At 41.6% G+C, this 19,029-nt stretch overlaps 1 protein-coding gene across 1 annotated transcript; it reads left to right on the top strand.

The window, feature by feature from the left end:
* The first annotated feature begins 1,348 nt into the window (after positions 1 to 1,348).
* Positions 1,349 to 17,164, top strand: SALL1 (spalt like transcription factor 1). The gene is made up of 3 exons (XM_051979829.1): positions 1,349 to 1,921; positions 11,206 to 14,618; positions 15,800 to 17,164. The coding sequence occupies exons 1-3, from the start codon at positions 1,846 to 1,848 to the stop codon at positions 16,238 to 16,240; spliced, it is 3,930 nt and encodes a 1,309-aa protein (XP_051835789.1). The 5' UTR covers positions 1,349 to 1,845; the 3' UTR covers positions 16,241 to 17,164.
* Positions 17,165 to 19,029: the final 1,865 nt, after the last annotated feature.

The raw sequence follows: 19,029 nt of genomic DNA, 5'->3' as shown, positions 1-19,029 counted from the left end.
AAACTCTGCCTAGAAGGACAGAGACACAGCCAGGGCCAGTTCCAGTGGCACAAGGTCCCCTAATCCCCTGCAAGTCTCACAGCGCCCCCCTCAGCCAATAGTCGCACAGAGGACGGAGGCCTGGAAAGGTGCAAGTTGTTTGCATCCAGGGCCTCGGCCACGGGCCATGGGCCTAGGATATTCATTCCTGAACCCTAGTTTTCAGGCTGGTGCCATTTCTTCATCCAGTTCCGAATTCTATATAGGGTAGGAAGGGGGGAGAAGACGGGACGAATATGGCTAGAGAAAAGGGTATAGGATCCTCGGTACCCGATTCCTGGCCCCTGAGCCTCCCGGCTCAGCCTGCCCGGAGAAAAACTGCCTTCCGAGACCAGTCCCCTTTCTCTGCCCCGGGCTCCTCGCTTTCGCCTCCACCTTTGTCGTCTCCTCCTCCCCCGCGGCCAAGTGACGCTCCCACCAATCAACCCCGGGTGGCGCGGGGTTGGGAGGGGGGGGTGGCAAAAGGGGGAAACATTTGCAGGGACGGGGCGGGACCGGGCCTCCCCCTTAACCCATCGGCACCAGGGCCAGTTCTTCCGAAAATTAAAACTTTGCTCTAATTGTCATGGGAATGAGTGAGGTAGAGACAGGGAGCAAGAGAGTGGGGAGGGAGGGGGAGGGCAGGAAAGGAAGAACAAAACAAAAAAACCTTCCCAAACCTTTCCTGGATCCTCTTCTCCGCACCCCCGGAGCCCTGGATACTGGGAATGTTGAGTTCTGGGAGAGGAGCTGGCGAGTTGGGAGGGAGGGAGCGGAGGAGGGAGGGAGAGAGAACCGTGGCGGACACAAGCAGGAGGCAAAATTACGCTGGACTATTTTGTTGTGTTTCTCTCCCCCCCCGACCCCCTCCCCCCCGCTCCCCAGTGTGGGTGTGTGGGTGTGTGGGTGGGGGCGATACTTTTCCGCCAGTGTTTTCTGATTGAATTTGTTGAGAGGAGAAATGTATAACCAGATCCGGATAAGGGGGCTAACGGCTTACTCAGGTCAGTTGCTTCCCAAGCAGGGATTTCGCATTTCCCCTCGCCTCGCCCCCCAGAAACCTTGTCATTCCATCCTTCACAACTGCCCTCCACTCATCCCTTACACCAGGGCAGCCCAGCTTGGTCAGGGGAACCGGCAGCTGCTGGAGCCTGGGAAGCGCGGTCCAAGTTGGGAAGTTTGCAGTCCTCTCTGTCTCTGTCTCCGTCCCACTTTTCTTCCTCCCCCACCTCCTCTTCTCCACCCCTCCCTAACAGTATTTTAATTTCGGGGAGGGTTTGCGCTTTTGGGTCGGCCCAACCTGAAGCAGGGAGATGGGGAAAGGGGGGCCGGGGAGGGGGGGCGGTGGGATGGGGGGGGGGGGCGCGAGGACGCGGACGGGGACGGGGACTAGGGGAAACTCGCATTCCTACAGAAGGCAGGCCAACAGCGCCTGCCGGAGTCCCAGCCGGTTGCTAAGAGGGTTAACACAGTCTCCGGCTCCTCTTTGGGGAGAGACAACCCCGCGGCCGGCTTATTGGGCAGGAGCTGCAGAGAGACAGGGGTCTACAGCAAATCACGAGCTAATTGATTAAGGCGAGCGGGTTTGAATAGCGCTGGCCCGTTGCCAATCGCCTTTCAAAGAGCCCCTCTATGATTAATCGCAATGCATTATTGATAATCATAATTATAGCAGGACACATGCGCGCTGCGCTGAGGGCCGGGGAGTCGGGGAGGGGGGCGGGCAGGCGGGAGGGGGGAGCCACCGCTGCCGCTCGATTTCCGTAATTTTGAGAAGATTTTTTTTTAGTAATTTTTTATTCTGCCCCAGCCGATGTTTGAGCCAGCATGTCGCGGAGAAAGCAAGCGAAGCCTCAACATTTCCAATCCGACCCCGTTCTGGCCTCGCTCCCCCAGCGAGATGGTGAGTCCCCTAGCCCGCGCAGCGCACACACACACACACACACACTCACACTCGTACTTCCACACACTCCACACAACCCCACGCGCTCCGCACCAACTTCCCCGCCGCTGCCATCTCCAGACTCCTGTTTCCCCTTCATCTTGACGATTTTATTTTAAATTTATATATGCATCTCTCTCTCTCTCTCTCTCTCTCTCTCTCTCTCTCTCTCTCTCTCTCTCTTTCTTTTCTAAAACCAAACACAGACATATTCACTTATTCACTTAGCTGTAATACACCTTCTAGAGTTATTGGTATCATCCAACATTTTGTGGGGAGGGCAGGAAGGATATTTTCATTCTTTTTTCCCCTTTCTTTTTCCGGGGAGAGGACACTCGAGTCGTGGGGGAGGGGAAGAGTGGAGGAAAGAAAAAGGGAGAAACTATATGGTGTGTCCCAAGCGAAGTCCGGATTGGGGAAAGGACGCGAGGACCGGGACTCGATGTCCGGGTTAGGGACTGGTCCTCACCTCTTTCCCTAAGGCTTGTTATTGTTGTCTTTTCCAGCCCCGCCGCTTTCCTCATACATACCCTACCGCCACCCGTTTCGGTGGACTGCAAACCTTTCGGCTCCGTCGCTCCAATCCTTTCGTCGCCCCAGTCCTGGCTCGGGAAAGGAAGTTTACTTCGCCGTACGGAGCTTGGCTCCGAGTGGGGGGGTGGGGGGGAGTGAGGGGGGAGTAGCGGCGGGAGATGCGCCTCTCCTCTCCTTCTTCCCTGCCCCCAGCCCCATCCCCAAACCCACAAAACCCACACCTCCCTCAAGCCGGCTGCCCGAGGTGGTGGAGGTAGTGACGGGATCGAAGGATAGGGACTCATTTGGGGTCCCGGGATTGGGAGAAGGTGAGAACTAATACCAGGTCTGATTGCCGCTGACTTGGCTGGAGAACCCGGGCGCGATCAGCCTTGTGCTTGAGGTCAATGGGGCTAACTAGAGGTAAGGGCAGGGGCTTAGTTAATTCGATTCCCACCCTTCATCTGCCCCAGCATCTTTTGTATTGCTGGAGGTGAGGTGAGCAGAGGAGAGAGTTCGCTCTTTGGGCTCTTCGGCTGGGTAAGGTTATCGGGTTGAGAAGAGACTGTAGAAACTAGGAGAAGGGGTGTTTTAAACATCCCCACATTTTCTCTTTTCCCACTGCAAATAGAAAGTCACTTGGTGCTGAATAAGGAGAAAGTACCGCAAAGTTTGTGTGCTAGGGGAGCAGAGAGGAAAATTGGAGTGGGGAGATAGGTGGGAACCGGAGCAGAGAAATCTATCTTGGGCTCCCCCCTCGTAGTACAACTTCTGAGCGTTCTTAGGACCGAGGCCCTGTTGGAAGGAGATCGGGGAATCTCCTTGGGATCAGCTGGAGCCACCCGGGACATCCCAGTTTCGGACTGATCAGGCCGCCATTGAGACACGGTACGATCCGAAACCATCTCAGCTGGAGTGTAGGACCTTCGATTCTCTGCCTCTTCCCTCCCTAGACCCAAAATTGCCAGGCAATCGATAGGGATGGAGGAGGAGTTGGGAAGAAGAGAAGAAGGAGAGAACTTAGAGACCACTCTGGAGGAAGACCTGGGGCCTCTATGAGTTCTGCCCCGCATCATTTTCTTCACATTCTTGTTAATATCCCAAATCCCGCGACCCAGAAGAAGTAGGCCTGGCCCCTGCGGTCTTTTGGTCCGGGGTTCGCGTGCCCCTCGGGGCCTAACCTATCCCCTAGCTGCCACCTCTGGCTCCCGAGAGATTACCGGGACTCGCGAGGATGCCGAGAAGACTGCCCCACATCAGGGACCCCCTTCCCGTATTCCTCACCTTCACTCACGCTTAAACACTCTGGAAATTTGGGTTTAGGGAAGGAGGTGAAGAAGAGGGATCGGAAGATTGAGCTTCCAAAGGAAAGCCCTCTGGCAGTAGGTCTCAGAGCCTCGAGTTCGGGTGTCCCAGACAGGTCTTGGGAGTCTGCGTCTGCATATAGTGCAATATCTGTTTTGTAAATATATATTTTTAAATTTTCCATTTAACCTAAACCCACCTAGCACCGGTAATCAAGTGAGAAAAGGGAAATCGAAAACACTCCAAAACTTAATCTCCTTTAACCTGTAAATACTTGAGCAATTAACTAATGAACTTGCAGCATGTAAAAGTTTTTATTTTTTGGTTTTATTTTGTTTTCCTACGTTCCCAATATGGTTCTGTAGCAGTCCTCCACGAAGTTTTTGCTGTCTGTTCATTTCTTTTTTTGAATATGTTGTTACTTTTTAAAGGCTTTTTATTTTTTATTTTATTTTATTTTTAGGTTTTCAATTGCAGGATTTTGGCAAACATCATTTGCTAGATGGAAACTTTTTCTTTTCTTCTGCCCCTACTCTGAAAAGCATTTTCAATAGTTAATATTTCTCATAAAGGATAGCATAAAAGTAATTCACTACCTCATTTTCTTAAGTTTATTTGAGCGGCAAGGTAAGTTAATTAAGTAAATAAGTAAGAGTCAGGGGGTTTTGTTGCTTTTTTTTTTTTTTTAAGTGCTAGCAGTTAACTATTAGAAACAAGGTAGGAAACTTCACCTCAGACCCCCTCCTTTCCCCTAGTAGTAATGGTTCTAGGTTATGGCTTTTTTTTACATGCTTGAACAATAAGTTTTGTCGAAGTTGCCTGAAGGGTAGATTTTGTAATAGTGTTACAGGATTTAGTATGTTGTAATAATATTAGTATACAACTAATCCCATAAAGCACCAGCCTTAGAAGAGTGCTTTTTCACTTTACCACACATCAGCTCAGTATTTTTGTGAGAAAGATGGAATTTGTTGTTCATTATAGACCTAAGAATTACCACATATGTATGTGTAGTCTAGAAGTATGTATTTATCTTTTAACCCATCATTTCTACACCATCCAACATCTATCCATATTCTCCAATCATACTTCAGCCGAGTTTTTTGTTTTAAGAATAATTTCCCCAATAAGACATTTAAAACATCAGGAGGGAAATCAGCATTTCAACAAGGATGTTTCCTTAAGTCTAAAGGCAAATTTAAATTATAGCGTTATGAAATAATTTAAAGATTATAGCTATACTTTATCTTAATAAAAAGTTATACATACTCTTCACAACTTGATCTATCACTTTATATTTGTGTATTTTCCCCTCAAAATATGACCCAGGAAATTGTTTTCCCCTCCTCCTGATCTAGGAAACTTCTTTAGAAGTGTGGGCACAGTTGTTCAAGTCAGTTTTGAAGACTAAAAGCTCATGTGTATGCCTGATTACAGAGTCTTAGCTATCTTAGGATACCTTCTTATAAATTAGCTTTGCCCAGTGAGAGAAAACAAAAATATGTTTTTGTCATCTATATCATTTAAATTATGTTTTAGCATATCTGTAGACACAAGAATTACTTCCCAAAATAGGCTCCTGAAATAGAGAGGAAGTAGTGGAACTGGCTAATATTACTTTTAAAGGATATTCAACAAGTCAAGATTCACTACTTAAAAAATTTGAATAGTTGTTTCTCTGAATTGATAGTTTCTGAGAAGAGATAACATGGCATTGATATTTTAAATATTTGTTTTCTGAGAATTTTGGATTTTAGTTGCTTTTTGAGTGTTTCTTGTTTTTGTTGGTTGAGTTATTCGGTTGGTTTTGGTTTTGAAATGTGATTAGTTTTGTGGCCTAATTAACCTCCTTCCTATATAAGAAAATGATTTTATTGCTCAAAGTTTTTGAGATAAATGTAATTTCAAGAGAAAAAAAAATTAGCAGCCATACATTATAATAAAAATATTTGCTTACCCTTCAATATAAAGAATCATAAAAATCAATTATTCTGTTTATATTAATAATGAATTTCTGTTATTTACTGAAGTAATTTGCTCATTGTGAGCAGGCTAATGGGCCACACATTGATTTCTGGACCCAAAAGGTTATTGGGAACGATAATTAATTGCTTTTGGGGAAAAACCGACACCTGCAAGATAGGGCAATTGAAAGGAATACATGTTTTAGTCAGGCCTCTTTTAGATTTGTTGCATAATGGAGGACCTCAGAGTGAGAAAACATTCTTTGGGCTATGAAGGTACATTTATACAAGTTTTATAAAACAAGTTTAGCAATATGTGTGATAATATAAATGTATTTCTATATGTCTTAATACTATATATACATCTCCTCATCACTGCCATTTGTGGTGCTTCTATGTCTATTTTTTTCCCTCGGCATGAGTGGTTGTTTATATTGTCTTTCTGTGTTTTTGTTTCTTTAGGCCTTGTTGTATACCAAGGTGATACCATAGAAATACCTTGAAGTGCCTTTTTTTTTTAAGCAAACAAACCAAAAAATTCATTTTGAATGAAAAAAATTCTCTACTTAGTAGAAGTGCGGAGGGAGGGAAGGAAGTGAAGCAGCTAAGTTTTATGAAATTATTACTTAAAATTAAGCACTCCCTAACAGACTGTACAGTTTTTCTTTTAAAAAAACAAAGACCAAACAATAGTGGTGGCTTTTGGGGTTTGTTTGTTTGGGTTATTGTTGTTTTGTTTTGTTTTGTTGTTTTTTGGTGGTGTTGGGGATTTGGTGTGTGTATTGGGGAAAGGGGGTGTTTGTTTTTTGCCTGACAGTTTCTGGTGTATCCCACTAATCTTTTTCAAAATCTTTTGGAAGAATTGAAAGTTGAACTGTGCAAGTGTATAGTTTGGTAGGCTGAGCTGTTATTCAAGAAAAGTTTGGATGATAGGGAAAAGAGGAGGGAGAGCAAAAACCAAAAAACATCCAAAAAAAAAAAAAAAAAACTCATGTGTTGCTATTTTAACCTTTGCTAGCCCTCTTCCGTCCAAAGGTGACAAGGTCCACATCACAATATGTACTTTAGTATCTTACCAATGACCCCCAAATTGAGTCTTACTAGTCACTTAGCAGGAAGTTAGGAGTTTATTTTAGTTTCACCTTATCTGCCTGGCTTCTTTTGCTAACCTTATTCCCCTGTCACCCTCAGATGCCAGACCCCCGAAGGGGAAGATTGACAGGTAGTTCCCATAGCTCAGTTTTACCCTCAAACAACAAGGATTTATTTTCTTGTCCCTTTGCCAATGTTTATGTAGTCAAAGTTTAGCTCAAGCCTTAAGGAGGCTCTCTTTTAAGTGTCACTGAAACAGCAAAACCACACTGAACTTTTTAAAGAAACTGTTGCAACTGGAACCCCATCTAGTGTTCACTTTGATTCATCCATGGGGAAGACATTTTTTCCCCTTTCATTTATTGTTATAATTTAAGCTGAGTTGAACAGGATTTTAAAAGACGGGTTTGTGTTTTTTTTATTTTTCATGAATGTTGCTTGTATTCCTTTATACCCAAAGTTCCATTCCCCATGAGAAAATTAAGCAGCCTTGCAAAGATGGAACTGGTAAATTTGCCATTTGAGAATGATATCCTTTCACAGAGAAAATTTTACACATTACAGAAAATACATTTAGTATATGTTGTAACCTTAATGACTTATGTGGAATTTCAGCTTCTCATTTAAATCTGCAAAGAGATCACATACAGATAGTAGAAATCTTTTCATGGCAACAATGCTTCTGAAAGAAATTAGATGAAATAGAAAGATGCCCTAGGTGTGTGTCACAAGAAGGTGAAAGAAAGGGTAAAAAGTGTTTGTTGTTGTTATTGTGGTGGTGGTTTATTTTTAAAGATAGCTTTGCATTCTTTATGGTAATATTACAGAAGAGCAAGTTGTGTTTCTGAGGAATTCTAAAAAAGAAATCTAAATATGGTGGGAGGTTTAGGTCTTTCCTGGCTGAGCAAATTTTCCTTTGTGGGGTTTGGACTTATTTTTATTTTCCCATTTGACAAAACTAGGATTTTCATTTTACCATATGCACAGCTCAACAAGTCAAAGAGTTGACATTTTCGGACTAAGTAGTAAGTTTGAGATATATGGGGAATAAAATATCTGCAGTTTTGGAAAACCTGTAAATTGGGTAGGGCAACTAAAAAGGCCCAAAGAATTCTTAAAGTTTTTTTCACATATGCATATTTCCGAAAACTGTTGCTCCTTGATTTTTTTTCTAACTATTCATTTTGTGTAGAATATATCAAAACAAAATGGAAGGTCCTTTCCTCCAGAAGTAACTTTATTTACTGAAGTGAGATCACCAGTGGCAATCAGATTATTGAATGAGAAGACAGCAGATTTTTTTTTTAAATGGGCTAAAAACATTAATTCACTCTCTTCCCTTAACCTCTTTAAACTTAAAATGTCTTCTTTTAGTTGCTATGTTCATATTTTTAACAATGTATCTTTTTTTTAATGACTAGTTTATTTTAAAGTCTCCAGAATGCAGTCAGAGTCAAAGTGAAGAACTATTACAATGTAGCAACACCTGCTTTTGAAATGAACTAAAATAGATATACAGGAAATATTTTGCGCTCACAAACATCAGGAAATTAAGGTAGTTGATTGTAAACTGAAATCAAATGTCAGGTTTTTTTGAATATTGTAAAAATTGAAGTTAAAATCCTGGGCTGCTCTTTAATTATGTTTCAGAATTCTTGACACAAAGCAAACATTTTGGGTCTCTATTTTTTTTATTAGTTTAGAACAATTTTAAATGTAAAAAATGTTCAACTCAATAAACCTGAGGTTTTAGGTGATTTAGGATAGAAAAAAGCCAGGATTTTGGTATAAGAAAGTGGCAATCAGCTAAGAGTTAGAAAGTAAACTTCCTATTTTTTCCAATAATAATTTGAAAATATCAGATGTTTATAATTATAAAAATGAAAATGCCTTTTGATCTTTAGTACAGATATACTAAATATTTGAAGCAACTACATTGTGGTATGTACAATTGATGAAGTCAGTTTTCTGATTTCCCTTGCTAGTTATTTAGTTCTGAATCTGCCATTATTTGCCTAAGCACAGCTGACCAAGCAAAACTGTGTTTTAAAGTGGCTTTATGTTTTGATAAATGTGATCTGGTTGAAAAGTATTTTCCACTGAATGCAGAGCTTAATAGAACATGCTGACATAATAGTTTTAATGCATTTTGTTGAAAATGTGTGAACAAACAGAATAGCTTTTGTTCCTTCATAATTGGCTGTAAAAGTAGATGGAAACATAACCATTACATATGGAAATGTGCAAAGAGAAAGAAATAACATTTCTGTTGAATATATTAAGAATCGCATTCCCTAGTTTAAAACAAGCATCTGAAATGGATGCATCATTTAAAATTGGTTGTCAAAATAAGAAGCTTTAAACAGAATTTTTGTCACATTATTTTTATTCTGAGTTAAACAACACAACTTTAGCAAATCTAACTGTAATATTTTGTTTACATTATTTTAATGTAGTCAGAGACTGAGTACTTAAAACAGCAGGCTAGAATGTGCATTGGAATCCTATGCCAATTAGAATGATTAAACATTAAATTAAAACTGAACCATTATTGCTATTTTCCTTTAAAACTGTGGTTTGTCGGTGTCTGTTGATGTATTTTGTACTGTACCCTTGTTCAGATGAGATTCGTTTTAAAGAAAGCTAGCTTGTTAAGTAAAATTTACCCAAAATAACACTCTCATTGAAGAAGTGTGCACGAATTTGGTGTAGTGTTCAACCCAATTTCTATATCATATCAGGCAAATATGGTTAAGGAATTTTTTAGAAGCTAAGAGTTTGTTTATTTATTTATTTTCAAATATAATATGCTCAGACTTTTCTTAAGATCTTCAATTTCCTAAAGCAAAAGGCTTCTTGGGAGTTTTAACTTACTGAAGGCTGGTCATTTTGATTTAGTTTCTCCATATCTAGAAGATCCTTTCCACAATTTTTTTTTCTGGGAGATTCAGTTTGGAAGTCATGGAAACTACCTATTATCTGATTTAGTATTGCAGAAAAACATGCAGGGAGGTAATCCTTGAATTAAACAGTTTTTTTTCACAGCCTTCCAAGATGACCACACACCATTTGTACAACAGAAGTTGGTGTCCTCATGCTGAGCAAACAATAGGGAGCCATCCTGTCTTTGAATAGGATCAGTTAGTTTGGAGTTGGAGATTTTTATGTTTAATTTACAAATGGATCCCTGTGAGAAGAAATCTGAGCAACCAGTAGAAACAAACATGAAATAAAAGGATTTTATAATGAAAGGTTCAGTACAATCTGTTAAACAATTGAGAGCATTAACAGCAAACTGTTTTTAAAGGCATTCAGAAAGAATGGCAAAGCATTTCCAAAATTTAAAGTAAGAGTTATTTCTTATGGGATTGGTGATACACTTCCTTTTAAATGCTCATCTTTCTTCATGTTGATGTTTAATCAGCAATGTAAATCTGGTAACAGTTTTACAGATATAAAGAACACTTTTAATGAAATATTTAGAGAGTAATTTTGCCACTCTGGAGCACTTTGAAATATATTCTTTGATTAGTGGAATGGGAGCTTGGGCTACATTCTTTAGTTTTAAAAATAAACATGCCATGATGTGATATATAGGTGCCAAGAAGGCTTTGTAAATGAATTATGATTATTACTTTTCTCCTGTGTTTTTTTTATCTCCTTCTTTTGTGCTTAACACAGAATTTGTGATGCAGTAGAATTAGTTTCTGACATAAATAATGTTTGTCATGGGATCAAACTTAGCTCAGGTCGGAGGTAGGAGCTCCGAGGTGATTTTCAGGTTGTCAGTCTGCAGCGTGGCGATAGGCATATTTTTTTTTCCCTTGTCAACAACTGATTGGAGCCTGAATGACTACAAATTAGTTTAGTGACAGAACAAACTGTCACCGATATCTCTGAATCAGTTGAAAATGAATAAGGTTGACAGGAACTTGAGAGCCTAATGAGTCCTTCGAATGGTTGCTCTGAACTTACTGGACAACTAGACAATAAGGACTATGAAATATTGGAAATCAATGCTTTACTATGGAATTTCATGATGCCCCCAATGTCTTCAGTTCATAGTATTTTATATTTTGATGGATTATCTGAAGGCAATGATTATCTAGGACACTGGGCTGATAGGAAACCTTGTGCAACCTTTAAAAATTACTTGTCTGAACTATTAGTGGGGTAGAAATATTGATTGGTCTTCATGGGTAAAAGTATATGGTTTTTAAGTTTGGGTAGGTTAAAAAAATCACTTCATTCTGTTTATATACATGTATATGTATATACATATTTATGAATATAGTCTCAGATGCCAAAGAGAAAAAAAAAGTCTCAGGTGACTTTGTATGTTTCTAACCTTGTGTTTCTTTATGTTTTTAGGAGACATGGAGAAGGGTCAAACAAATCGAACCACTAAGAACAAGGATGCCCATGTCTGTGGCAGGTGCTGTGCCGAGTTCTTTGAATTATCAGATCTCCTGCAACACAAGAAGAGCTGCACTAAAAATCAATTAGTTTTAATTGTGAATGAAAATCCACCTTCCCCTCCTGAAACCTTTTCCCCCAGCCCGCCCTCCGATAATCCTGATGAACAAATGAATGACGCAGTTAATAACACCGATCAAGTAGACTGCAGTGACCTTTCAGCACCCAGCAAACTTGACAGGGAAGAGTCCATGGAAATGCAGGCCTCTGGCACGAACAGAAGCAGCAGTGGTCCCAACAGCATCGACAGTCGAATTATTCCAAGCAGCCACAGCTCTTCCATGGGTACCTCAGCTATTACAACCTCTCTACCTCAGCTAGGGGATTTGACGACACTGGGCAACTTTTCCGTGATCAACAGTAATGTCATCATAGAAAACCTCCAGAGCACGAAGGTGGCAGTGGCCCAGTTCTCCCAGGAAGCAAGGTGCAATGGGGCGTCCAGTGGTAAGCTGGCCATCCCAGCCCTCATGGAACAGCTCTTGGCTTTGCAACAGCAGCAGATCCACCAGTTGCAACTGATAGAGCAAATCCGTCACCAAATACTGCTGTTGGCTTCCCAAAATGCAGATAGGCCAACATCTTCTAGTCCTTCTCAAGGTACTTTACGAACATCTGCCAACCCCTTGTCCACGCTAAGCTCCCATTTATCCCAGCAGCTGGCAGCAGCAGCTGGATTAGCACAGAGCCTTGCTAGTCAATCTGCCAGCATCAGTGGTGTGAAACAGCTACCCCCAATACAGCTACCTCAGAGCAGTCCTGGCAACACGATCATCCCATCCAGCAGTGGCTCTCCTCCAAATCTTAACATATTGGCAGCAGCAGTTACAACTCCGTCCTCAGAAAAAGTGGTTTCAAGTGCTGGTGGCTCCCAGGTTAGCAACCCACCAGTATCAGCATCCTCACCAGCTTTTGCAATAAGCAGTTTATTAAGTCCTGCATCTAATCCACTTCTACCTCAGCCTGCCCCTGGTAACTCTGTTTTCCCCGGACCCTTGCCCAATATTGGAACAACTGCAGAGGATTTAAACTCTCTGTCAGCCTTGGCCCAGCAAAGAAAAAGCAAGCCACCAAACGTAACTGCCTTTGAGGCGAAAAGTACTTCTGACGAGGCATTCTTCAAACACAAGTGTAAATTCTGTGCTAAAGTCTTTGGAAGTGACAGTGCCTTGCAGATCCACTTGCGTTCTCATACTGGTGAAAGGCCATTCAAATGCAACATCTGTGGGAACAGATTTTCCACAAAGGGAAATTTAAAAGTCCACTTTCAGCGCCACAAAGAGAAATATCCCCACATCCAGATGAACCCCTACCCTGTGCCTGAGCACTTGGATAATATCCCTACAAGTACAGGTATCCCATATGGGATGTCCATCCCACCTGAGAAACCTGTTACCAGCTGGCTAGACACCAAGCCAGTCCTGCCCACACTGACCACTTCAGTTGGCTTGCCGCTTCCTCCAACAATCCCCAGTCTGACCCCTTTCATCAAGACTGAAGAACCAGCCCCAATACCCATAAGTCATTCTGCCACCAGCCCACCATGTTCAGTTAAAAGTGATTCAGGAGTGGTTGAAATAGCCCCAAGGAGCTCCAGTGGGCTACTTGAAGAAGCAGAGGGGTCCACTTTGCCACCATCTAACAGTAAGATAGATGAAGGCACCCCTGTATCCAACTCACTCACAAACACTAACAATTCCATGAGCTCCCCAGCTGCAGACTCCAGTTCTGGCAATGTAGCCACTTTTACCAACCCTCTGATGCCTCTTATGTCAGAACAGTTCAAGGCAAAGTTCCCTTTTGGAGGGTTGTTGGACTCAGCACAAGCTTCAGAGACATCAAAACTACAGCAACTGGTAGAAAATATTGACAAAAAGGCAACAGACCCCAATGAGTGTATCATTTGCCATCGAGTTCTAAGTTGCCAGAGTGCACTGAAGATGCATTATCGGACCCATACTGGGGAGAGACCATTTAAATGTAAAATCTGTGGTAGGGCTTTCACCACAAAAGGGAATCTTAAAACTCACTATAGTGTCCACCGTGCCATGCCCCCACTCAGAGTCCAACATTCCTGCCCCATCTGCCAGAAGAAATTCACTAATGCTGTGGTACTTCAGCAGCATATCAGAATGCATATGGGGGGCCAGATTCCTAATACCCCAATTACTGAAAACTATCCTGAGTCAATGGAATCAGACACAGGTTCTTTTGATGAGAAGAACTTCGATGACCTAGACAACTTCTCAGATGAAAACATGGAAGACTGCCCTGATAGCAGTGTGCCTGATACACCCAAGTCTGCTGATGCATCACAAGATAGCTTGTCTTCTTCCCCTCTGCCCCTAGAAATGTCAAGTATTGCTGCTTTGGAAAATCAGATGAAGATGATCAATGCTGGATTAGCTGAGCAGCTTCAGGCTAGCCTCAAGTCAGTTGAGAATGGGTCTGTAGAGGGAGATGTAATGACAAATGACTCTTCCTCAGTTGGAGGTGATATGGAGAGCCAAAGTGCTGGAAGTCCTGCTATTTCAGAGTCTACCTCTTCCATGCAGGCTCTATCCCCATCCAATAGCACCCATGATTACCACAAGTCACCAAGTATTGAGGAGAAGCAGCAAAGAGCATTGCCGAGTGAGTTTGCCAATGGTTTATCTCCCACCCCTGTGAATGGTGGGGCTTTGGATTTGACATCTGGTCATACAGATAAAATTATTAAAGAAGATTCCTTGGGCATACTCTTCCCTTTCAGAGACCGGGGTAAATTTAAAAACACCGCATGTGACATTTGTGGCAAAACATTTGCTTGTCAGAGTGCCTTGGACATTCATTACAGAAGTCATACCAAAGAGAGACCATTTATTTGCACAGTTTGCAATCGTGGGTTTTCCACAAAGGGTAATTTGAAGCAGCATATGTTGACACATCAGATGCGAGATCTACCATCACAGCTCTTCGAACCTAATTCCAACCTTGGCCCCAATCAGAACTCTGCAGTTATCCCCACCAATTCATTGTCATCACTCATAAAAACAGAAGTAAATGGTTTTGTGCATGGTTCTTCTCAGGACAGTAAAGATAATTCCTCAAGCCTGGTCCCATCAGGGCCTCTATCTTCATCTGCCACATCTCCAGTTCTGCTCCCAGCCCTTCCTAGGAGAACTCCCAAACAGCATTATTGCAACACATGTGGAAAGACCTTCTCTTCCTCCAGTGCTCTGCAGATCCATGAAAGAACACACACTGGAGAGAAGCCCTTTGCCTGCACAATTTGTGGGAGAGCTTTCACAACAAAAGGCAATCTTAAGGTACTCAGCAATGTCTTTCTACTTCCTAACTCTCCCCTCTCTTTTATTACCCTGTATCCGCGTGTCTCTGTGTGTGTGTGTGTGTGTGTGTGTGTGTGTGTGTGTGTGTGTGTGTTTTAAGATATTTACTGAATGTTGTCAATCAAGCAACTTTTAGGTACTTGCATGAAAATGGGCTGCATTGGCCTGACTTTGGCATTTTGTTCCTTGCTGAATGTTCATGTGCTGAATAATTTGATACATGTGCAATGTAGTGGCCTGTTTCCATTGTCCAGCTAAGTGTACCAAATGAATTGCTTTACCAACCAAATAAGACAGCATAGCATTGCCATGGGGTATTGATTAAGGATCTCCACATGGCCTGGGTCCTGTGTGTACTGCTGAATAATTATTAGCCTTTTTAAATGTGGACTCTTCTTTTCATCACTGTACAGCACAGTATGATGGCTGTTGTTCTTTTTAAAAAATAGTATAACTACAACTAATGGGCATTATGTTAATTGATTATATAACATTTCCTACTGATATGTGTTGGAAATAAAGCAAATATACTTAAGTTCTAGAGTACCAGTTGAGCACTCTTGCTGTGTACATTTTTCTGTTGACAGAGTATTTCTCTAGAGATTGCTGCCAGTAATGTGAGATGAATAATTACTTTCTGGCCATTCAGTCTGTACATGAAGCTCTCCAATGAGCAATCAGGGAGGGATACTTTCTTCCTGTCTGAAAAGGACATTTATAGGGTAAAGAGTGTCAAATACAATACTTACCATCACAATGAAAGTGGACATAACAATTCTAACCCTGAAAGTAGCTATCTGCAACTGACTGGATCGCCTGAGGCCATTATAAGCTAAATACTTGTAATAAAATGGAGCATGCCCCGGCATCCTTCCACTGGAAGGAGCAGGCCTTCTGCTGTAGAGAGAATGTCTTGATAACACACACAGGTTATTACCAACTGAAGGGAGGGGATCTTATCCCCAACCTTTCCCACTGATCTTCACATAACAAGAATAGACATTTGAACTACTAGCTTTGTCTAGTGTTTGGATATGAATTTAGACAGATTGGACTATTAAATCTCTCTCTCTCTCTCTCTCTCTCTCTCTCTCTCTCTCTCTCTCTCTCTTTCTCTCTCTCTCTCTCTCCTTCCTTTGCACTTATTCTCTGCTTCTTAGGTACACATGGGCACTCACATGTGGAACAGTACCCCAGCCAGAAGAGGCAGGCGACTTTCTGTGGATGGTCCCATGACATTTCTGGGAGGCAATCCTGTAAAATTCCCAGAAATGTTCCAGAAAGATTTGGCTGCAAGGTCAGGAAATGGAGATCCTTCCAGTTTTTGGAATCAGTATGCAGCTGCACTCTCCAATGGTTTGGCCATGAAGACCAACGAGATCTCAGTCATTCAGAATGGTGGCATCCCTCCAATTCCTGGAAGCCTTGGCAATGGCAGTAGCTCACCTATTAGTGGGTTGACGGGAAGTTTGGAGAAGCTCCAGAACTCTGAACCTAATGCTCCTCTAGCTGGTCTGGAGAAAATGGCAGGCAGTGAAAATGGAAATAACTTCCGTTTTACCAGATTTGTGGAGGACAACAAAGAGATCGCAACAAGTTAAAGAGAATCAACCTTATAAATAACATTCCTGCTAAGAAGGCAACCTACAATTGCTTTCTTGTTGTCTCCTCTCCCTTCCTTCCCCTGCCTACTTCCCTTGCCCAGATCTATGAACAACAACATTATTGACATTTTTTGTACCATGTTCAACTTCTAGAGTTCTAAGAGAGCTTATTTATTAGTGATATAACCTTGCTTTGCAAAAAAAAAAAAATGCAAGCATTAACTTTGGTCTTCTGTATTTTGAACTAAATACTAATTGACTAGAGTGCTGTAAACTTGCTGTAACATTTATGGCAATTGCAAGTTGTTCTGATAGATGACCTTATTCTGGCATTAACTTATTTTCTATATCCAGTTTAACATGAACTCTGGTGTTGATGCAATGCCTCAGTGATGCATTAGATCTCTAATAAAGTCTGTATATAAATGTACACTTTGATCCTGCTGGAAAATTTTATCAGCAAACACATTGTTTAATCTTCCAAAACAGATCTAAGGAAAGGACTGAAAAAAAGCCCAACAGTACAGACTGAACAGAGTGGTTTTTTGCAAAAGGTTCAATTTTTGATTTTTATTATAAAATTAAAACTGCTTTAATTTTGGGGGTAGATTTAACACTTTCCGTTTTGAACTGTTATTTGTATTGTGCTTTTTACTTGAGTCGTCTTAAATGTTTAATAAGTTTCTGTACAGTAATAAGCACGCAGATTATTAGAGAAGATACAAAAGTGTTGTTTTGGTAGTTGAAACTGAGACATAACATTTTGCCTTGTAGGTATATTCATTATAGAAAATGTGCTGGAATTTCACAATGCTGCTAAGTATAGCATCTTGAACAACCTTCCGTGGAAAAATTGTAGATGCTCCTGTATATACAATAAGAAATATCACTTTCATTAAAATGTACATATGTTCCTTACAAGGTGAGCTCATCTTCTTGATCAAGGGAACAGGTATAGTGTTTGTTTATTTTGTTTTAGGTATGGGGGGGAAAACATGGACTGTTACATGCACTTTCTTGGAAAGTTAAAAAGAAAAGGAGGTCCAATTTCTTTAACATTTAATACTTACTAACAGCAGAGATACTGTAATTCTACTCAAGTAATCAAATACATTTTTTTTTTTGCAACAGATAAAACAAAACACTGTGTCTGTGTTTTTAAGGTATACGGTATTTAGTAATGTCCATGCATGTAGTAATTATTTTATTCCCCTGAATAGCAGTGGACTTACTCTATTGTGTAAGCCAGTTTGTGTTTTTTTTTTCTCTTAAAAATGTAATTATGATAGATTTCATTGAAGAAAATTGCAGTTCTCATTTTTGAAAATGTTTGGAAAGCCTAGTTATTTGCCTAATTATTTCCCTGTTTCCAGATTGTGAATATTTTTCATAGTCTTTCTTTCCCCCCCTCCCCAACCCCTAAAGCAAAAGCTACTAAAGGATGATTTTTATCAAGATCAGGTAAGTTTCTTTGTGAAGGAAATTATATTGGATTGTAGGCTAATTATTTTTTCAGTGGCCTAAGTGTTACATGGGTTTCTTTATTCGGGTGCTGTATGGGGTGTTCAGTACTGTTAGGAGTGGATTGCAGCAATGGAGAATTCCTAAAGTAGGGAGGATTATAAACTTGACTATGAAATCGTTTTGTGAAACTAGGCCTGCATCCAGGAGAGGTCAATGGGTTATTTATTGAATTTGTTATTCAAATTCAAGAATAAAAAATGCAATTGAATAGACTTTAAGCACTGATATAAATATGTTTTAAGTAGACAAGCTCATTCCTCCACCTTCACCCCACTTTGATCTTTCCTTCATGCTCCTTTTTCCCCTCTTCTTTACCATTTTGGAATTTTATTTTGGAGTCAGGTAAAGAGAAGGGCTGAGGCTGCCTTTTAGTGAATGAAGCCATTAGTTCTGACAAAGTAGATTGTGTAACCTGCTTTTTCCATAACTCATGATTCTTTAAAAACTATTTTCCTCTGACCTAAAAGGATATGTTGCTACTACTCCTGCGAAGGCAGGAAGGCTTCTTCTATTCAGGAAGAGTGGAAGAGTACAATATGTCTCAAAAGCATTTGCTTGAGAGCGATACAAGCCCGAGTCCCAGAGCAACCCTGAAGAGCCAAATTGTCTAGATACCGGCCACCCCATTGCGGACAAACCCTTTTCAAGTTATTTCTTGCCTATTGTCTTGAGTGCGCATGAGACTAGGACGGGGGTGGAGGGGTGGGGAGGGATATGAGCACACTCTCCTCAATCCTGGTGCGGAAGAGTCGGGGAACATGCGGCAAGTGCGGGAACCGTAGCTCGTCAGGAAGCTGTAGTTTGTCAGGAGCGCAGCTTGGGACTCTCGGGTTCATGCAGCTGCATACGGTTTAGGGGCTGACCAGGGCACGCCACGGCCCGGCTAGGGTGCGAAGGCGGACCGTCGGCACCAGTGGATGTCGGGGCGGACATGCTTCCTCATCTGAGTTTGAGGACGTGTAATAAAATAAAAAAGGATTGTATTGAGGAAGGGCTGGCCTTGATAGGCATAATTGGGGACAGCGTTGCTCTGACTATTCTAGCATAAGGTAGTGTGCGTTTTGCTATGAATGTGAGGGGTTGCTGCGGTATTCCGTGGTTCGAAGAACTTTGGAAGGGGTGAGTTTTAAACCAAATAAATCTCACTCCGACACACCCTATGGAGAGAAGCGAGATTATTTTACAGAAGTAAGGAGATGGATGAGAAAAGGAGAAGGCAAGTCGCTGGGGCTGTGTGGAGATGAGAAGCTTATTTCTATCTC

Source organism: Antechinus flavipes, chromosome 2 (assembly GCF_016432865.1).
Source record: "Antechinus flavipes isolate AdamAnt ecotype Samford, QLD, Australia chromosome 2, AdamAnt_v2, whole genome shotgun sequence".
NCBI lineage: Eukaryota > Metazoa > Chordata > Mammalia > Dasyuromorphia > Dasyuridae > Antechinus > Antechinus flavipes.
This window is presented reverse-complemented; position numbering and strand designations above follow the sequence as displayed.

Bases quoted from the DNA above. Each gene is read 5' to 3' on its own strand.
- SALL1 (XM_051979829.1), top strand. From the start codon at position 1,846: ATGTCGCGGAGAAAGCAAGCGAAGCCTCAACATTTCCAATCCGACCCC. The intron at 1,922-11,205 runs GTGAGTCCCCTA...TTATGTTTTTAG, and splicing joins CTCGCTCCCCCAGCGAGATG to GAGACATGGAGAAGGGTCAA. The intron at 14,619-15,799 runs GTACTCAGCAAT...TCTGCTTCTTAG, and splicing joins CAACAAAAGGCAATCTTAAG to GTACACATGGGCACTCACAT.